This window comes from Amblyomma maculatum, chromosome 1 (genome assembly GCF_055883805.1).
Source record: "Amblyomma maculatum isolate TAMU_Amacu chromosome 1, ASM5588380v1, whole genome shotgun sequence".
NCBI classification, from domain to species: Eukaryota; Metazoa; Arthropoda; class Arachnida; order Ixodida; family Ixodidae; genus Amblyomma; species Amblyomma maculatum.
The window spans coordinates 246602076-246622684 of record NC_139344.1 but is presented as its reverse complement, the minus strand read 5'-3'; the positions used below and the strand labels follow the sequence as shown (position 1 = coordinate 246622684).

At 44.5% G+C, this 20609-nt stretch overlaps 1 protein-coding gene across 2 annotated transcripts in view; it reads left to right on the top strand.

Annotated features, from left to right (window-relative positions):
• LOC146206157 (putative monocarboxylate transporter 5) overlaps window positions 1-20609 on the top strand; it is a 68280-nt gene that overhangs the window by 25267 nt on the left and 22404 nt on the right. The window contains exons 1-2 of one of the 2 annotated variants that reach the window (XM_084590782.1): window positions 12950-13076; window positions 13234-13465. In XM_084590782.1, coding sequence (XP_084446908.1) covers window positions 13258-13465 — 208 coding nt within the window. In that variant the 5' untranslated portion in view covers window positions 12950-13076; window positions 13234-13257. Of the gene's footprint in view, window positions 1-12949; window positions 13077-13233; window positions 13466-20609 lie in introns of those variants that run through there. The other variant, XM_084590781.1, reaches the window with a different exon arrangement.

Here is a 20609-nt window from a genome sequence, read left to right as displayed (position 1 = left end):
TTACTGTGATATGCTGAATGATGGCCCACGAATCAGGCATAGAAGGTGCCCATCACTGGCTGCCATGTAACGCAGAGCGCAGCCGCATGATTAGAGGCCTTACTTTGCAAAGCTTCTTCTCTTGAACTATTCTTCCGGCTCCTTGGCAGCTGCCAGTTGCTGAATTCCTATCAACTCTGACGTCATAGGTGATAGCCACCGATAATGAAGTGGCCAAATAATGAATTGGGAAAATATTCTTTACTGAATACGGTTACCGTTTGTATTGTCGTCCTTTAGAATCAAACGGAGAGGCTCGCCCACCCATATGCAATGCATTCCCCCGATATTTTCAGATCGCTTAACAAGCAATGACGACACGGAGAGTAGGATAAGTGGCGCCTGGCACACATGCTCTCTCAGTGGATGCATTTGTGCGAAAATATAAAAAGATTTGATGGAGGTCTCCTTGCCAGCTATGAAATGTGAGATGAGAGGTGAACAGGCTAACGGTTCGTTCATACAGTGGAAGCTGCCCATTGAATTAAAATTTAAAAATGAGCTTTTGCTCGCCGGAAAGCATCACTGCATTTATAAAAGCCTGAATGTTTTCCCAACTCGCGGACGAAGAGGTCGAAACCTTGGCTATTTCCCCACATAGTGCATGCGTTTACTTCGCAATAATTTAAATGAAGTCCACCGCAGCTTCGTTTTGAAATAAGCCTAAGTGCCAGCTTTGCAAGAGCATCTTCCGTCTAGAAAAAAAAAAATTCACTTTTCATGGTATGGCCGTGCCTGCTATGAATAAGCAAATGTGAATATTATCGCTCTCTTAAAAGTGCTATTAGCTTCCCACACTTTCTTCAGCAAATGCTAACCTTGTTAGCATCCCTGTCCAATCATCAAGAAGCGGATACAAATAAACGTAAAGCACTAAAGCTTGTTACAAAATTTCTAACATCGTTGCGCATGCATTTCCGCTCTAGCTCTTTACGCGTGTGCATCGCGTTAACCGGTTTGGCCTCATCGGCACCGAACACTGCGTTTTCACAACCTGTTATGCGCCAGTTTTACGCCAGTATAGCCCATTATCTCACAAAATTTAAGTCCAAACACAGCGTGAGAACCGAAATAGATGAGACAAGCTTCTTCAGGGCTAGCTTCCGAGCCTAGCTTCGAATCTAGCTATACCTTTCCAGAGCCTAAGCGTTCCGCTGCCTCATGAACAATTAATTCAGTGGGAAATATATCAATGAATGGAGAACGCGTGTCTATTACCTACCGAGTCTTTTCAGTTGGTAGACACCACTTCCACAGAAAAATGTATCCAGCACGAAGTTAACTTTCATCACAAAGAGACAGCGTTTACATATACAATTGTATGCCATACGAAAACAAATAGAGCGTGATCTTCATATTTGACAGCGCAGAACATCGATCGAGTACGCCACTAAATGCTTCGATTGGCAGCGCTTATAGAGCGTTGAGCATTTCGAGCGTATACTAAAAATTTGATTTTGGATGCACGAGAAAAGAACAGCAAGGTGCCTGTGTGTTTGTGCGATGTCAATGCACGTTAAAATACCCCAAATGGTCGAAATTTCAGGAGCCCTCCATTACGCCGTTTCTCATAGCCTGAGTCAGTTTGGCACATTAAAGACCATAAACCAAACCAACCAACCAAAAATTAGGGGACAATTAAACTCCGCCGTTAAGGGAATGACGCGATAGCGAGTCGCATACACGGAGGGTGTTTTACACTTTTTATTATATTTCACATTTACTGTTAATTTTATACACCGATACTTAGCATCGGGAAATACTGGCTTTCCATTCTGAGCAGTTTCACACCTTTGAATTCATTGTTTCTCTTTTTTTCTATTCCTTGAATTAATTATCAGTCACAAGGTTTCACATTTGCACTACATTTTTTAATTAGCATCACGAAGCATTGACGTTTCATTGTGAGCATTTTGACACCTTTGAACCTCCTTTTTCATTTTTTTCATCTCTTTTATTCCTCTCATTCATCAATTATATACATTTAATTCATAAACCCTTCATCGCCTGTCAATCAATCATCAGTCACTAGAACCGCAAATTATTTTTGTGTCATTGTATACAATGATACAATTTTTTACGGAGCTTTCGATTAAATATTTCCGACGCGTGGTGCGGCTGCTACTACTACTACGTCGGCGGCGTTTCGAGCGAACGAGCTGTATAAGCTATCGTTTAAAACCACTAACACAAATAACGCGGCGCTTGTAATGTGATCATTGACTCCCGAAGCGCACTTCACGTCCAGTATTTATCGTGGTTGTCTGATGTGTGCTTCAGAAAGTAAACATTGTCAATGAACTTTTCTCCCTTATTCAAGTTCGATTTACGGAAAATAAAAGTCAAGCAAGCAGATTTTTCTCAAGCGCGCTGCTACGCGCCGCTGATTCAGCGCGAGAGCTCTGCACGCGCTCAGAAGAGAGCGAGGGCGCGGCCCCCATATTCCTAGTTTCCATTTTTCTGCCATAGATGGCGCTTCCCGTCAGGAGCATTCGATGGAAAAGAAACTGAGTATGGAATTATACCAAAAGCGGGAAATGCAGATCAGGAAGGAAGATTTCTTTGATAACTCAAGAGGCAGTGCCCTACTTTTTGAAGCTAGATCAGGATGCCTTAGAACACGCAGCTACGAAAAGAAATTTAACAATGGAGATGACACATGTGCTGTATGTGGTAACTCCAGTGAAACAATTGACCATATTATACTCGAATGTAATGGTATCCATCCGGAAGTTGATGCAGGCGCAGTCACTGTTCCTGAAGCTCTGGGGTTTAGAGATACCAGTGGCCGGATGAATAAACCGGCGGTGGAAACTAGCAAAAAACGACGGGAAGATTGGCGGCTTAAAAACAGAGAAGTGCACATAATGTTAGTAACGTAGAAAAAAAAAAATTAATAAATAGAATGATGGTTTAGTTAACCAATTTAAATCAATAATTAAGATATAGGTAGAAAAATGAGCATGATAGCTACTGCTACCACCCCGTTTCAAAGGGGACGCTCCTATATTCTATCCATCCATCCATCCAGCAGCGCCACCATGCGTTGCTTTGGAAGCCTTATCTCGGTCGCCCGAAATGCAGTTTTGGCGGTCACCGCCATTCAGTCTGCGTCCACTGCAGGACAATGGCTCGCTTCCACTGATGCCCAAAACACTTGGCGCTGTCCTGCGCCACCTATGGCCACCGTATACTTCATAATTCACCCAGCTTACTCTGCTGCCACCTGCTGCGCTTGCCTTAATCCACACCGTTGCCCTGAGGGCTAATCTGTTATGCGATTTTCGCACACCAAGTCCTGGACCATTTCATATTTTTGTTCACAGCTAATTACCTAAATGACTAGCGCTTTCCCCGCATCTGCTGTCCTTCCGCGATCGTTTTCGTTTCCATAGCTCGCTGTACTGTCGTGGTGGCCACATTCACTAAAAATTTTACCGTATATTTTCCTCTCTACTCCGATGCATTTTACCAAATTTGGGCGCCATGCAATAATTCATTTTTGCGCAATGCAATTTTAAAATTTTCGTGGCCTCAATTCAGAGAATTTCTGTGGACGACACTGCGTTTGTAACATCCCAAACATTATGGTCGTGTTACTGCCCACTCAACTTCTAAGACTTCCAGAGCACTCGGTGTAATAACTCACGCTATAGCCTAGCCCACCCACGTATTTTATGCTCGCGTTTGCCGGCGCGAAGAGTGAACTGTCTTCAACCTCACGCCTTTCTCATGTTTCGACTACAAGGAAAATGCCTGTTGGTACAGTAACAATGCCTGACAAATCGCTTTGGCGAAGGCTGTTTTGAAACGACGGATCTCTGCTTGGATTAAAGTAATAACTGTCAAATGAGAATGCATATCGGAATATTATCTGCGCCTACTTTTTTTTTTGCCAAAACATTACACATTTATTTGCAAACCTCGGGACGCTACGTTAAGCTGTTCTTTGAGAAAGCTTCAGCGATTGAATGCCTTAGGTTTCGACTGTTACGAGTCTGGCGCTCAGCGTGGCGTGAGCCACAACGAGTTTACCGGCACTCTGAGGTGGTTGGAGCTGCAATGGTCAGACAATGTGTCGCTGCTTATGAAAGTCATGTGAACGACACAATGTGCGCGCGTCATTGTTGAGTTACACATGTAGCATAGACCACCAAGTTCCGGTCGCCGTACAGAATAGCGCACAGCGCAACAACGCGCGAGAGCATTGCACACTGCCTGCGCAGGCGCAGTGGCACATCGCCTTTATTATGCACCGCACCATGATCTGAATCATGGTATGCTATTATAGCTCTCTAATGTGTGCAGCCGGTGTTCGCCATCCCTGCTCCACCCAGAAAGATCAACCGCGCTGGAATTGCAACCGCTGGTAATGACGCCAGCAAGAATACCGCGCAGCCGACTGGGAGCAGCATATTCGTGCCAACGTCAGTTTCTGCGCCTGCATTTTGTGGTGCAGCTGCTGGTTGCATCAACTATGGACAGTTTCAAAGGCAGAAACCAGGTTCTAGGATAAGAAAACTGCCTTGAATCATTTATTCATCGTTGGAAAGCACTATATTATGCGTTCCGAGATGATTTACGCGTCATTTTAAAATGAAGAGCAATACATTTCAACTCGTCTATTGGTTATTCGGTTTAACGTACCAAAGCGACATCGGCTTTGAGTGACGCCGTATGGGAGTGTCACGGAAATTTCGACCATCTGAGGTTCCTTAACTAGTGCTGACGTCACATAGTACACATGCTTCTTGCATTTCGCATCCATATAAACGCAGCCGCCGCAGCTAGGGTCGAACCCGCGTTCTTGGGATCACCACTTGAGCGCTATAACCCACTGAGCTCTCTCTCTCTTTTTCTCTGTGTCACACACACACACACACACACACACACACACACACACACACACACACACACACACACACACACACACACACACACACACACACACACACACACACACACACACACACACACACACACACACACACACACACACACACACACACACACACACACACACACACACACACACACACACACACACACACACACACACACACACACACACACACACACACACACACACACACACACACACACACACACACACACACACACACACACACACACACACACACACACACACACACACACACACACACACACACACACACACACACACACACACACACACACACACACACACACACACACACACACACACACACACACACACACACACACACACACACACACACACACACACACACACACACACACACACACACACACACACACACACACACACACACACACACACACACACACACACACACACACACACACACACACACACACACACACACACACACACACACACACACACACACACACACACACACACACACACACACACACACACACACACACACACACACACACACACACACACACACACACACACACACACACACACACACACACACACACACACACACACACACACACACACACACACACACACACACACACACACACACACACACACACACACACACACACACACACACACACACACACACACACACACACACACACACACACACACACACACACACACACACACACACACACACACACACACACACACACACACACACACACACACACACACACACACACACACACACACACACACACACACACACACACACACACACACACACACACACACACACACACACACACACACACACACACACACACACACACACACACACACACACACACACACACACACACGCACACACACACACACACACTGTTTTGATGGCGCTACAATTTTAATTCACTGGTGTGCTCAACTGCGTAACGTCCCTGTATTTCCTAATGTCCTGAAATTAAACACTAGTAAGAGCTGGTTTCTGAGATCGAACATTGCGTGTCAAGCGTACCTAACTGTACATATCAGTTTCAAAGGGAAATATGAGGCAGCTGTTTTTGCTCAATTAGCAATTAGTACATAATAATAATAATAATAATAATAATAATAATAATAATAATAATAATAATAATAATAATAATAATAATAATAATAATAATAATAATAATAATAATAATTTGTGCAGGAAAGACCATATGGTCTTTGTGCAAACAACAAAAAAGGAAACATGACACATGAAATGGTATTTAGACAAAATAAGTCACGCAGAGATTGAAATCAATGAGTAACATGTCTTGAAGAGCACATCACAAAAAGGAAAACGATAAATAAAGAAATAGAACAAAGAATAGTTGTTGACTGTAGCGCACCAAAAAACAATAAAAAAAATATAGAAATATACAGAACATAACCATCCAGGCGCAACAAATGTATAGTACCTAAAACACAAGCTAGAAATACAGTGAAATACAACAAAGAAATAAATTGAACACGGGACTGTCAGATTCAAACTAAAGTTTTAAAGTTAAAATATAAATAAGAAACAGATAAAAACAGCTAAGGATACAGGCAGCATTGAACAGGAGAAAAACCAACAGTGGAGTAAATACAAATTTAGGCTAGAAACTGTGGAAGTTATAAGTGATAAAATACTGTTTAGAGTACAACGCTACGAACATTCAATATAAACAAAGAGAGCGGGTTTCGGAAAATCTCAAGCTGAGGATAAAAAGAATTAAACAACTTCTGCATTCTGTCCAGAGAGGAGTTGGAATGCAGAAGCGGAGAAACTTGAAACGGTCTGAATTCCCTCATGCTCTTTCGCGGAAAGTGCAGTATGATGTTGTCTATGAGTTCAGGGCACAGAATGTGGCCATGAAGGAGTTTGTATAGGAAAATTATATCTGTCGTGGCACTACGGCAGTTAAGAGAAGGAAGATGCGGTGAGTTACTCCGGTTTTTACGCTGAGTATCTGTTAATGGGAGCAGTTAGGGATAAGGGCAGATGGAGAATACCTCAGTAATCTGCGATTTGCTGATGACATTGCCTTGCTAAGCAACACGGGGGATGAACTGCAAATAATGATTGATGACATAGACCGGAAAAGTAGAAAGGTAGGCTTGAAAATCAATATGCAGAAGACTAAGGTAACGTTCAACGGCCTCGGGAAGGAACAGCAGTTTACATTAGTTAGCGAAGTACTGGAAGTAGTAGGCGAATATGTCTACTTAGGACAGGTAGTAACCGCAGATCCGGACCATGAAAAGGAAATAACAAGAAGAATAAGATTGGGATGGAGCGCATTTGGCAAACACTCGCAGAGTATGACTAGCAGCTTACCGGTATCGCTCAAGAGGAAAGTATACAACAGTTGCATCTTACCTGTACTCACTTATGGGGCTGAAACGTGGAGGTCAACCAAGAGGGTTCTACTTAAGTTGAGGACAAGCCAGAGGGCTATGGAACGAAAAATGGTAGGGGTAACATTAAGAGATTGGAAGCGTGCAGAGTGGGTCATAGAAATAACTCAAGTTACCGACATTCTAGTGGAAATTAAGAAGAAGAAATGGACATGGGCAGGACATGTAGTGCGAAGAGAGGATAACCGATGGTCGCTTAGGGTAACAAACTGGATTCCAAGGGAAGGAAAGAGTAGCAGGGGGCGGCAGAAAGTTAGGTGGGCGGATGAGGTTAAGACGTTCGCCGGGGTCAAGTGGATGCAGCTAGCACAGAACCGGGTTAATTGGAGAAATATGGGAGAGGCCTTCGCCCTGCACTGGATATAGTCAGGCTGATGATGATGATGATGATGATCTGTCACACATCCTCCGTGAGCACCTTGGTCGCGCCGTAAGTTGAGGAAGATGTGGGTGAAAGCTGAAAGAAAGAGGTCCCGTAGTGGAGGGCTGCGGAGTAATTTCGGCCCCTTGGGGATCTTTAACGCGAGTTCATATCGCACAGCGCATTGACACTTCTCCGTTTCACCCCCATAGAAACACAGACGCCAGCAGTCGGTTTCGAACCCGCGTGCTCCGGTCACTAGAAGAGCGTCTTAACCACTGAGCCAGTGCGACGGGGCATTAATAAATTCCACAGTAGGAAATAATAAAGATAGGGGGCGCTGGCAAAGCTTCTGAGCACGGTATTGTTGAAGCGAAAGCTTCACTACGCTAGAGAGCCTCGCTTCGCTTGTCTGATAATTTGACCTTCAAGTGACCTTGACAGATACTGCGCCTTTCCAAAACAAATTTACAATGGAAGCGAAGGCTTCACTACACTATGTAGAGCTGGTCTTCGCGTGGCACTAAATGTGACCTTCAAGTGACCTTGACCTAATTAAGTATGGGTGTTCACGATTCCATGGTGTCCCACCAAAACTATACTGTGTTTTCCTTTCCCCAAAACCTAACTTAAACGGAGAGGCAGCACTGTGTTTCGCGATGTCAGCGCACATTAAAGGCCCCCAGGCGGCCGAAATTACTCCGCAGCCCTCCACTACGAGACATCTTTCACTCTTTCCGCATCATTCACTACCACCTGCCTCCCTTCCGTCAAGTATGACAGATACGCGCCTTTCCTTTCTTATAATTTAATGTACAATATACAAGACAAAAATATGAAAACATGACCTTGACCAGGTTGGGTGTAGGTGTCTACCCAAAAGTATAAGGCGCCTTCCTTTCCCCAAAACCTAAAGCAAAACCTAAGAAAAATACTGAAAAAACGCGGATTGAAAAGGTGGTCTTACAGAGGCTATTGCTGCAATACTCAGAGCTTTCGCTTTATTACTATGTTCAAGCCGTGCTAAACTTCCTCAATTATTTAAAACCATTTTGCGTAAACCATTTGCACTGGACTGTCCTGCAGTGGGCATAATTGGTTTGCGGTCGGCAGAGTAACGCAAGAATAGATGACATTTTTGTTTTACATGATTGAAGCTCCATCAACGAAATATCGAACGTCGCATTTAGAGAAGCTAAGGAGCATCAATGTTTGCCAAAACTTTACAGCCGATTTAGTAAGTTGGCTAAAGGCTAAGTTGTGCGTTTGCACGTTCGCTTTTCAATTAGCCTTCATTTCGAAGCTAGGGTTTCAATGTTATACCTCACTTAGTTGATGATCGACGCGTCCAATCTCGTTGCATCACTCGTATGCATAGTGCGGATGGTTTTTGTTTTATCGTGCGGTAAATTCGGTAGACAGAACCACAAGCGCTGAAGAAGGATGTATCGAAGTGAAAGCTGGCCCATATATCTTGTTCTAAGAAATGAGCAGACGCAGATTTCTTACAATAGAAGGCACCTAAATAACAAACCAGATGGAGAGAAATGCGTACATGTAAATCGTAAATCTGAGCATTACAATGTTAACGAAAAGGAAACGTTCGTAATGCAGGATTATTACTATACGTAATCCAGTAATTTTAAAATATGCACCCAAATATGGGGAAGGAACAGCAAGGATACAAATTTGTTTCCTGCAATTCCACTTGGGCCGGTAAGTGTCAAGGTGACAGCTGTGAATCATTTCACCCTCCCCCCCCCCCCCCCCCCTCTAAGAAAACAACCTTTGTGGATTTTGATATAAACAGCGCTTCTGGATGACTGTTACAATCACGCACAATTCATATAAACATCGCCCTTACAATTGCAAGGTGCTATCTACAGGTTGAATATGTAACCTGCAGCTCTTAGGTTCTGTCTCTGCATCAAGCCTTGTGTTTTGTCTGCTGTTGAAATTGAAATAAACAAAATACCATATAAATATTTTCCGTGGTGCTTCGAGAATAATAAGTGCTTTGAACAAGTTTTAATCTCAGTCTTGCTCGGCGATCGTGAAGTTCCTGCTATTTGACTATGTTTTTACTTTAAGTGGTGTTAAGCTGGCGGTTTTAATTTCCGAACACGAATAAAACTGTTTGTTCCGAATATTTTTGCTAGTGTATTTATAGCCTCCTTTCACCCTTAGTAAATCTCTATAGCTTTCCAGATATACATGTATAGTGGTGATAACAAATTACACCTATAGAACAATGAAAGTTCATCGGGGTAGTGGATAACAATGGCAGGGCAAATGTGATGCGTTATTCTTGGCTACATGGTGAACTATTTCCACGAAAGGCTAATTAAAGTGTGTCACAAGCTTTCGCAGTCGAACAAAGAAGTAACGGAGCGAGCTGATTAATCAAAGCCTTCACAGGGCACTAGGTAAAGATAAGGTAAGATAAAAGGTAAGTTGGGCGCGTGCAACCCCCACCATACGATACAATATATCCTTGTATCAGGACCCAGTACCACATCTATAGGGCATGCGGCTTACGCCTGACCCATTACCCGTTTTAACCACAATGACAGTCTTACATTGTGTATAAAGAATGTACACCATCTATTTCCCGGGATAGCCCTCGTCGAGTTTGGCCGATGTACGGAAAAATATAAAGAAAAGTTGGAAAATGGTTCACACTTTTATTCGTTTAGAAGTTCAACTGTCTGACTCTTATTTCTGTAGATATCAAATGTGTGGAGAATATGGAAGTCTTGGAGCGGGAAAGCTGATATGGTGGGCCTGCAAAGGACCTTTCGATACGTTCATCAGGCAAATAGACAGTATAAAAAAAAAAGAAAGAAAAGAAGGGAGTGTGCAGGATGAAAGCTGCTCTTACGCCCTTCACACGTGGCCCGGACACTTCACTGCGTGATTGCAGCATAGCTAAGTACCGATGACCAGATTTAGCAATGAACGGTGGACGCGAAATCAGGTCCCCACCATCCCGGCACCATCGGGTATTATTTATGCGCTGCCTTGTCCATGTAGAACATTCCTTGTGAGTCAGTGGTATTTAACAACTGGTTTCAGACGTATGTGAATTATTAGACAGCTCATACTTCTGGCAACGTTCGTTCAAGACAACCGACCCAAACAGCCGTAGTATGGAGGCAAACGCGTGGATTTTGTATATTTAGCGATATAGTGCAACTAAAAGCAAGCACCATCCATAGGAAGACGGCAATCTTTCTGGACAGTCTATATATTTCCTGCAGGAATGCGTTTAGCTTTATTCTTGTTCAAAACAAAATGCGATGGAGGAGAAAGCAAGGGGTGGGGAGCAAGAAAAAGTGATTCGACCAAGTGTCGTGGTGATTTCGAAATGAGAAAGACTGGCCTTCTGCACAAGCTGTCTTTTGCCATAAAGGAAACGCTGTGGCGCAAATCCAACAAATGACGGAAAATAAACGACACCGACCAAAAGAAGAAAGATGGAATGACGTTTCGGCTCCCATCCGGGAGCCTTGTTCACATGTCCCATCCCGACCAGACGGGCTTCCGTCAAACTCTTGACTTGAAATCCAACAAATATAGAAGCCAGGTTTCTTCGTGTTAAAAAATTGAGAACTTCATACGGAAGCCGTGGTTAGATATGTAGAGCAGAAAGCAAATTGTGTAGACCAGACATGTTAAGGTTACCAACCCTGACCAGCAATCTGATAGGGTTGCCATGCTTTGTCTTCTAATAAGTTGTTTTATTCGAACTAAGTCTAATGATGCTTTGGGCCAGCTGCACGTTAAAATAACTGCCTGCTTGATTTTTAGCATTGTTTTGTTTTTTTTTAATGCCAAAGCATTACTTCGCTATGTTTGCAGATTTCTGTCCGCAGACCGCGTCCGCAAAATCGTGTCCGCAGCAGTTGTGAGTAATTGAGAAGCGGTAGAAGTTAATGAGTAGTGTCAATCAGGGTGACGTAATGTTGTGTCCGAACAAATAATTAGGCCACTAATTAGATAATTAATTAGAGGCAAAAATGTAAAAGTAAAGGCGAAAATGGTCTCATTAGCCTATGGCTTGGCGCCACATTTGAATATATCAAATATTAAAATATTAATCAAGTCAGTAAATTAGGCTGACGTCAAGATTTATCAATAGTTAATTAAATCAGCCAATTAAGGTGACGTCAAGAATGTGACGTCACGCAACGTGAAGTCGAGCCAAAAAGGGGCATAGGAAGGGATTAGCCCTCAATTTGAAACCACCAAAGACTAAAATGGGTAAACAAGAAGTGAATTAAGCAACTAGAAGCAACCAACAGTAGCATTCGTACTTTCGCATTACTCCAATGCAGATTCTGCAGTGCTCTTTAACTTTTACGCTGTTTTTGTAAGCCTCGTTTTCTTGCGCGTAGTAATACCACTTCTAAAATGCCTCGTCTCATGCTACCTTATACTGCACTAGAGTGGGCAATTCTGCATCTATATAGCGTTTCTTCCGTCAGGAATGGCTCTCCTGTGCTAATGAAGAAGCAAGGACAATATAGATGCATATTACATTATTCGACGTAAGTGAAACGTATTGTAATTATCATGTTTATCTAGTTGAAAAGAGGTCTGAAAAACTTGGCAGCTTCAGGTTCCAGTCGCAGCATCTAACACGACTTTATCTGTTAGCCCGCGCAAGCTAGCTGCAATCGCAGTTCTCTCTCGGTAAGACGTCGCGGTGTGCCATTACAGTTTCTATCAAGTCAGTGCGAAATCTCAACCTCCTTTATCTTGAGACGTCACTGATTACAGCTTCTGGTGGTAATGATCACAGCGTGCGCTCTCATTCCGCACACACAGGCACCCACAAACGTGCACGATCGAAAAGACGTGCATTCACTGGTACAGTACTATCGTCATGATCGTGCGACCACCAACCGCGACGCAACGATGGAAAGAGGGGAGCCAGCTGCGGTGGTATTCGGGCGCGCGCTGGCACCCTATTGTGAAAGCTCTGCCGAAGATGAAAAACAAAAGGAATTACTGCGAGGAGGTGGGCCACATCTCCTCGCCCGTGAGGCTGGCGGCGGCTTTTGCTCGAGGAGAAAATGGCAAGCCAGAGGGCGAGTGCATGCTGAGAGTAGAATTAAAATCGAAAGGAACCACGGGCCCGTGGGAACATTGCAGGCACTGCTGCCAAGAAGCGAAGGTGCGCGCGGCGCAAGGTGCGCAGTCTGAGCTTTCTCCGCGGGACGATCGCGGGGACGGATCTCCATTAACGTATGCACCGAGTCACCACTTTGCGCGGACGGCGAAAGTCGGTCAACGAAAGGCACTTCCGTACGATCATTTACCTTTCTTTTCTTTTTGCTTTCGCGAGAGTCGCGCGGTGAAACCGTGTCCGCGACATCCGGTGCGAACGGGCGCTCTCGCGCTGTTGTCGCGCAAGGGAGCGGCTCGTCTAAATATCGTCGTCGGCGCCTTCCCTCTCTCGCAGCGCCAGTCGGGCTACGGAGGAGCCATGGGACTGTCGCGCAAGCCGGCGCTGCGCGCGCGACAACTGCACGGCCTGCTGATCGTAGCGGCCGTCTTCTGGATCAACATGTTCGTGCTGGGCTTCTTTCGCGCCGGTGGAGTCCTCTACGTGGCCTTGGTGCGCACCTACCACTGCAGCTACGAGCAGGCTTCGTGGCCATTCAGCCTAGCTGGCGCCACACTCTGCATGACCGGTGAGTGAGAGGCCGACTGCTGTCTTGCCGCCATCTTGAGGCCAGTAATGAACCTTGACAAAATCCAACGTCGGTCATTCACAGGCCAAGGACAAGTATGGTATTACGTCAGAGTAGTTCATTCACTGGCAGGCGCAAGCCTTGGCTATCGTGAACCATGAGCGTGTTGACTTGCGAAGTTGTTCTTTGAGTAGCTGACGACTGGTTTCACGCCGCTGCACGAAACTGTTAGCGAGCGTACCGATAGGGGTGCGTGAGATGTGAAAGCGGAAAGAACTGCAGGTGGTTTCTCTAGAGAACTCCGTCTTATCACCGGCGACAACTGGCTTCTTAGGCTCAGAGCGGCAGCATGCGTGGTGCAGGTTGATCGCTACCGTAATTGGTAACACGAAGCCCACGCTATCGCTGTTTTTATGTAGATAACTGCGTAGCACGCTCCGTCCCTCGCATGGCGAAAACGAGCTACACGGCCTACTTTCACTAACCCCTTTACGTGACACACGGGCATGCTGCGCGAAAGGCGATGGTGCGAGAAGACAGCGGCGAAGCAGGCCCCTTTCTTCTCTAACTATACGCGCTAATGAAGGCGCACTTATCACAAGCGTGCGCATAAGCACGCATCAAAAAACAAAAGAAAAAGAAAACGAGCGGGGCATGTTTTGCGCATCATGAACAAGGACCAATTGCTGTTCAGTACCTCCACCGACAGACAACTTACGCGTGGTCGTCAGTTATTGATGCTTTTCCTTGGTATGAGGGATGCCTGACTTAGGACAGGGCTCTGACGCACTCATAGAAACAGGTAAACTCTTATTTCAAGCAGCGCGAGAGCTGGAAAATAAATCGTGCTTGTCCTTTACGCCTCTTAGTCAGACTCTTTCCGTATTTTTTTTTTTTTTTTTTTTTTGTGCTGTAACACTACAGGCCCCATTCAGCTATTTCGCTCAGTCTATTTGTCTGGATGCGATTTGGCATCAGCTGCCATCTGGGGCATCACTTTAGAGGTGGGAATCGAACCCACCGGAACCCTTGAATCTAGAGTCAGACAAGCTACTTCTATAGGCCACGTAGGCACATTCGTACGGCTTGGTTAGAGCGGGGTTTTAATTTTGTCCGATTCGGTTCACAATGTTTAACGATCCAAAACGACACCGGCTATGAGGAATGCTGCAGAAGTTTCGACCACCTGGCGTCTTGTAACGTGCACTGACATCGCACAGCACACGGGAGCCTTGCGTTTCGCCTCCATCGAAAAGCGGCCGGGATCGAACCCGCGTCCTTGGGTCCAGTAGTCGAGCGCAAGCCATGGCCACTAAGCGAATTGTTGTTTTATGACTATGTTGGGTGGTTCTTGATATAATATGATAGATTACAATCGTATGCTAATGAGTGTGCGCGCAACTAAGAGTTCCAATCTGATTTCGGCGATGTCCGTCTGTCTGTAGCCGAACTGGAAGCAAGGGAAATTTGATCACCACTTTTGAGATAGCAATCGAGCTTGCTGGAACCCTTGGACCCCTATAGTCAGACACGCCCCTTCTAGGCCATGAAGGCGCGTGTACGAACGTGCCTGCTCGGTCACAGCGGGCCTTTGTATCTGTGTCGGGTGGTCTTTCAGTGAATGTGGTATATTTCGGCTATTGAGTATGTATGTTACCCTAATTCGCATTGGGACCAGCCACGTCAAATGAGCCACAGCATTTTCCGTCTCCTTCTCCAGCACACCTAGTGGTATGTGTTTTATTTGACAGCGGATATCACCAGCAGGCCCAGTTTTAGATTATCTGCATTTATGCTTGAAGTCGTACATCGAATTAAGCAGTGACATCTCAGCGTGGGCTGATAAGTGCATAGTTACTCTTTTGACGTTAATCAGAATAAACGAATGAAGGCTTACAGTATGGACCTTTCCGCAGTTTACAATGTGGAACGAAACCAGTTTATGACGTGATTTAGCGCGTGTGCATTCTGGACCCCATCTGCTGAAGACCTGTTGACATTATTTACCGACATCACCAGGCTATTGCTGTAGGCCACTGTATTGCTCTTCGGTGGATTCCAGTTCACTGAGGATGAATCAGCCCGCTCAGATCATCAGAATCGCAAATTACAAGCGGATTTACTCAGGGTGGAAGTGCTGCTCCATTTTGCTCCAAACTGCTTTTCCTGCTCGAAAACTGCTCCAAACCGGTTGCATCGATGTTCTGCCATCAAATTTAGCAGAACGCGCATTTTTATTAGGATAAAAAGGTAGCGCAATAAAGACGACGACAGAGGAAAGAGATCACTAATAATATTTAACCAACTACTAGCCCAGCAATACGTTTTATGGCATCACGAATTTTTGCTGCACAAATGGCTATTAATGATATTTTCACCAAAAATGTGATTCGATGCAATTGGATTAAGTGACAGTCAGAAGCACTTGGGTCAGGGGAATAATGCGAGCACCGTGTACACGCCCTAGGGGTCACTTTAGTCCAAACAAAGGCAGCACAACGGTGGCAGTTATAATGCACTTCATGCTGAGCTTGATCCGTATAAAAGTTACATAAGCTAGAAAGGTTATTTAACAAATAACAAATTTGCAAGTAAATGTTTAAAAGTCACAACAAGCGATTTGGGGGAAATAATTACGAAAAAAAAAATGTTTTGTGCACTTGACATAGCATCTTCTCCAAGCCTTCTGAAATTCCGGTGGTGAGTGAGAAAAGTGGGTAAAGCAATCATGGCAGGTACCTCGAGCCGTTAGGAAAGTTGCCCGACAGCCCAGAACAACTCGAGTTGTTTTAAGGGTTCAGCTGTGAAAAAGAGCAGGTACTTCACCATCGCACCTCTTAGTACCAAGCGTGTCACGCCTACATCAGACAAAAGCATACTTGAAGCATAAGGGAGTGACACCACAAAGTGCCATTCACTAGACGTATTCTCAAGAGTGTTGGAAAGCTATACAGGGCATATTGCCAACGTGTTTAAATTATGGGAGTGCCAGTGTTGCTCAGGTGAAAACAGGAGCCACTGGCAGAAGGCTATGAAGCAAAAGAATCTGGATGAGGAAAAGGCCTTTGAGTGCAGTCCATCCTTCCCGAAGGTGCTACTGACTAGTGCCCTAGAATTTTTCAGCATATGCATAGGATCAAGAAAGGGTATGCACAAGGAGAGCGGAATTGTGCTGGTCATCGATGTGAACTCCAAACTAGTGGTGTTACGCCAGCTCACCAAAGTGACAGACTCCACGTTTCAAACTATCGTGTAGTCAGACTTAGTTCATTTATGGCGTGTAGAAGCAAGCATTTGGTTTGCTACTAGTCTTTTCAAAATCGTTCCACGGGTGAATTGTTATTTTAGATACCTGTATGGGTCTTGTCTGTTTGTCTTGTCTTATCAGATATGCAGGTGTAGCCAGCAAAGCATTGAACTTTGAATAGAAAGGAATCAAAGTGGGTATTTTTGTATGCCAAAAACAAAAACTTGCAATTATTAAAAGTGTTCGACCCTAGAAAAATGCTCCAAAACATTATTTGAATGCTCCAAACTCTCATTTTATTGCTCCAAAGATGCTCCAAAGATGCTCCAAATTGGCTTTATTAATGCTCCCTGAGCTGCTCCAAAATACTCGAGTCTGCTTCTACCCTTGTTTACTCCCGAAGTCTAAGGCGTTCCAGTTGGCTACAAAATGTGCGTACAGAAAAAAAAAAAAAAAAAAAAAAACGGCTTTTAAGCTTCCCGGAATATTATCATCAATTTCTGCACTCTATCGACACACACTCCTGATCAAGGCTGCCGCCTAGACTTTCTCGCCATCTGAAAGTTCATTATCATCGACTCCGTCTAAGCACTCCCTTCGCAAACGCTTATACAGTTACATTTACGAGAAGTGGACAGTCCGCGTTTTGACAAATGCGGCTTAGTCGAAACAGTGGAGCATATATCCTTGGAATGCCTAGCATATGCAGAGAAATGTGCGCATTATCTTATGGAATCACTCACTCGAGGGCCAACAGTCGGTTGTCTTAGGCTGCAGAGATTTGCAAATAGCTTTTTGTTTCGTTTAGGTGAGGCTGGTCTTCTAGGCAAACTCTGATTCCTTCATGGTCCTTACGAATGCGCACTCTCCATGCAAATTTGTCAGCCTATTTGTACGAGACTGCTCTTCAGCCCTCCGCTCCCCCTACCCCCCTCTCCTTTTTTTTTTTCTCTAGCATACCACACTGGTGCATCCCATCTGAAACTCCATGGTCGCATTTGTTTATCCGTGTTTTTATTTTTTAAGCATTCACCATTTCCTCCGCCTCTGTCCTTTCGCTTTTCTCTCCCCAAAACCCTTCACGAAGCAGAGTAGCAAGTCAGCGTAATTAAACGCCTGCTAAATTCTCTGCTTTTTTGTTTCATTAAATGCCTTCTCTTCTAATGCTTGAGCATTAAGCAGGTATGTTTTCAAGGTTGTGTCACCAGAAGTTTGTCGGAAAGATTACGTTCGAAAGAAACGAGTGATGAGAAAAGGAATGGTTGCACTAGATAGAGCATGGAAAAATTTCGCTGGGGAAAGATTTGGTGCATGCGGAGCAATAAGTTGATTATTTAGAAATAATTGGGTCATCTGACGCCGGGTATGTTTTCAAACTCGCGTCACCAGAAGACTGTCGGCAAGTTTATGTGTTATAAGAAAACGAATGGTTGCACTAGATACTAGGGAAAAAAATTTGGTGCATGCGGAGTAATTCATTAATTAGAGCAAATTAAGTCAGAAGTCGAAATAGACAAGGGGGTAATACCGACGTCCAAGGGGAGTCACGTGATACTCAACTTCCACGGGGTGTTACGCCCATAGTGTGATGTCGCAAACCGAAATTGTCTTCTTCTTCTGTTCCACAAAAAACGCTGGCGCATTCCCCAATGCGGGTGCCGCAGTGATCTCAAACGCTTTTTCTCTCATTCTGGCCTGCGTCGCGAATATGCAGTAAGTTCACAATCAGAACCCTGCTGTTACGGCCCAGCTGCAATATGGCAATATTCAGAGACTTGGAATGGGAGCAGTTAGGGATAAGGGTAGATGGAGAATACCTCAGTAATCAGCGATTTGCTGATGACATTGCCTTGCTAAGCAACTCGGGGGATGAACTGCAAATAATGATTGGTGACCTAAACAGGAAAAGTAGAAAGGTAGGCTTGAAAATCAATATGCAGAAGACTAAGGTAATGTTCAACAGCCTCGGGAAGAAACAGCAGTTTACATTAGGTAGCGAAGTACTGGAAGTAGTAGGAGAATATGTATACTTAGGACAGGTAGTAACCGCAGATCCATGAAAAGGAAATAACAAGAAGAACAAGATTGGGATGGAGCGCATTTGGCAAGCACTCGCAGATTATGTCTAGCAGCTTACCGGTATCGCTCAAGAGGAAAGTATATAACCGTTGCATCTTACCTGTACTCACCTATGGCGCTGAAACGGGGAGGCTAACCAAGAGAGCTCTACTTAAGTTGAGGACAACCCAGAGGGCTATGGAACGAAAAATGGTAGGGGTAACCTTAAGAGATAGGAAGCGTGTAGAGTGGGTCAGATAAATAACTCAAGTTACCGACATTCTAGTGGCAATTAAGCAGAAGAAATGGGCAGGACATGTAGTGCGAAGAGAGGATAACCGATGGTCGCTGAGGGTAACAAACTGGATTCCAAGGGAAGGAAAGCGTAGCAGGGGGCGGCAGAAACTTAGGTGGGCGGATGAGATTAAGAAGTTCGCAGGGGTCAAGTGGATGCAGCTAGCACAGAACCGGGTTAATTGAAGAAATATGGGAGAGGCCTTCACCCTGCAGTGGGTATAGTCAGGCTGATGATGATGATTATGAATATGACTACATCCAGAAGGATAAATGAGAAAATGTACGCAGTTTTCGAGTAAAACGCACTGACTTGACGACCGACATAAGGCGTATTTACGCAAAAAGAAAAGTTTCCGGTTCAGCTTGAAAAGTGCAAATTCAGCTTGAAATTTTCTTCGCTTTATAAATGAAACGCGGATGTTCTAACGAGGCTGCATCGTTTTTGTTGGCAGTAAGGAAAATCGTCGGGCGTTACACGTTAGCTCAATGACCATCATGTTTTTTCGGCATGCTCGTGCTTTCCCCTAAGAACCAGCGTTTTAAAGTGCGTGTTAATTCTATTCGCTGTTCGGGAGCTAGCTTAGAGGAAAATAATAAAAAATCTAGATACTGGGAGAATAACTGCCATTAAAATCCGCATAACCGCAGCCTGCGGTTGCAAATGGCAGGATTTACGGTTTTCTCGAATCTTCGTAGTAAAAGAAACATTCAAATGTTTCTTCTACTACGAACTTATGATGAACTTGCTAAGCTGCACGCGTACAAATTATAGTAATAATTTATCTTTACACCCGAAAACTACAGAAGTTCTTATAGAGAGTCTGTAACCAATGGCTCGAAGCTTCAAAAAGGTGCCCACTACATTATCAACGCAAGTAATAGGGAGAGAAGTTACACTCACGCAAAACAAAGCGTTACTATCAAATTAAAGTTTCGTTGCGAGCGGCGCGATCACTAAAGAAATCTGAGCGACAAAATGCAAGGAAGACAAAAGCTACACAGTCTGAGTAGAGCTAACGCATCAGATTCAACCAGAATTGTTGTTGTAGTCAGGAGACATTTAGCCCGGTTTCGTAATCTGCGGTAATAATGCCACATTCGTGCGCACTTGGCACCGATATGTAGGGGTCGACAAAGGTTACGCGTATGCGGCCATATGATCATTGAGACTAACTGATCGGCTCGTATCCAAAATCCACGCTGACGCAGGAAATGTTTTATTTTCGTAAAATATTTTTTTCTGGTTGATTAAAAAAAAAACTTGAATGGATGTTTTTAAAGTGGCATGAATATATAGGACAGAGATGCGGGCAATATGGGGTGTACATGATTGTAAAAAGATTTCATGCTTTATTCGCGTATTGTTTCGTTGAAGAAAAACTAGTACAGTCGCCTCAGTAAGAAGTTTAAACTGAACAGAAACTTAAGAAAGAAACTATGCAGCCCCGCCGGGGTGGCGCAGTGGTTAGGGCGCTCGACCACTGTGCCCAAGGATGCGGGATCGAATCCCGGCCTCGGCGGCCGCTTTTCGATGGAGGCGAA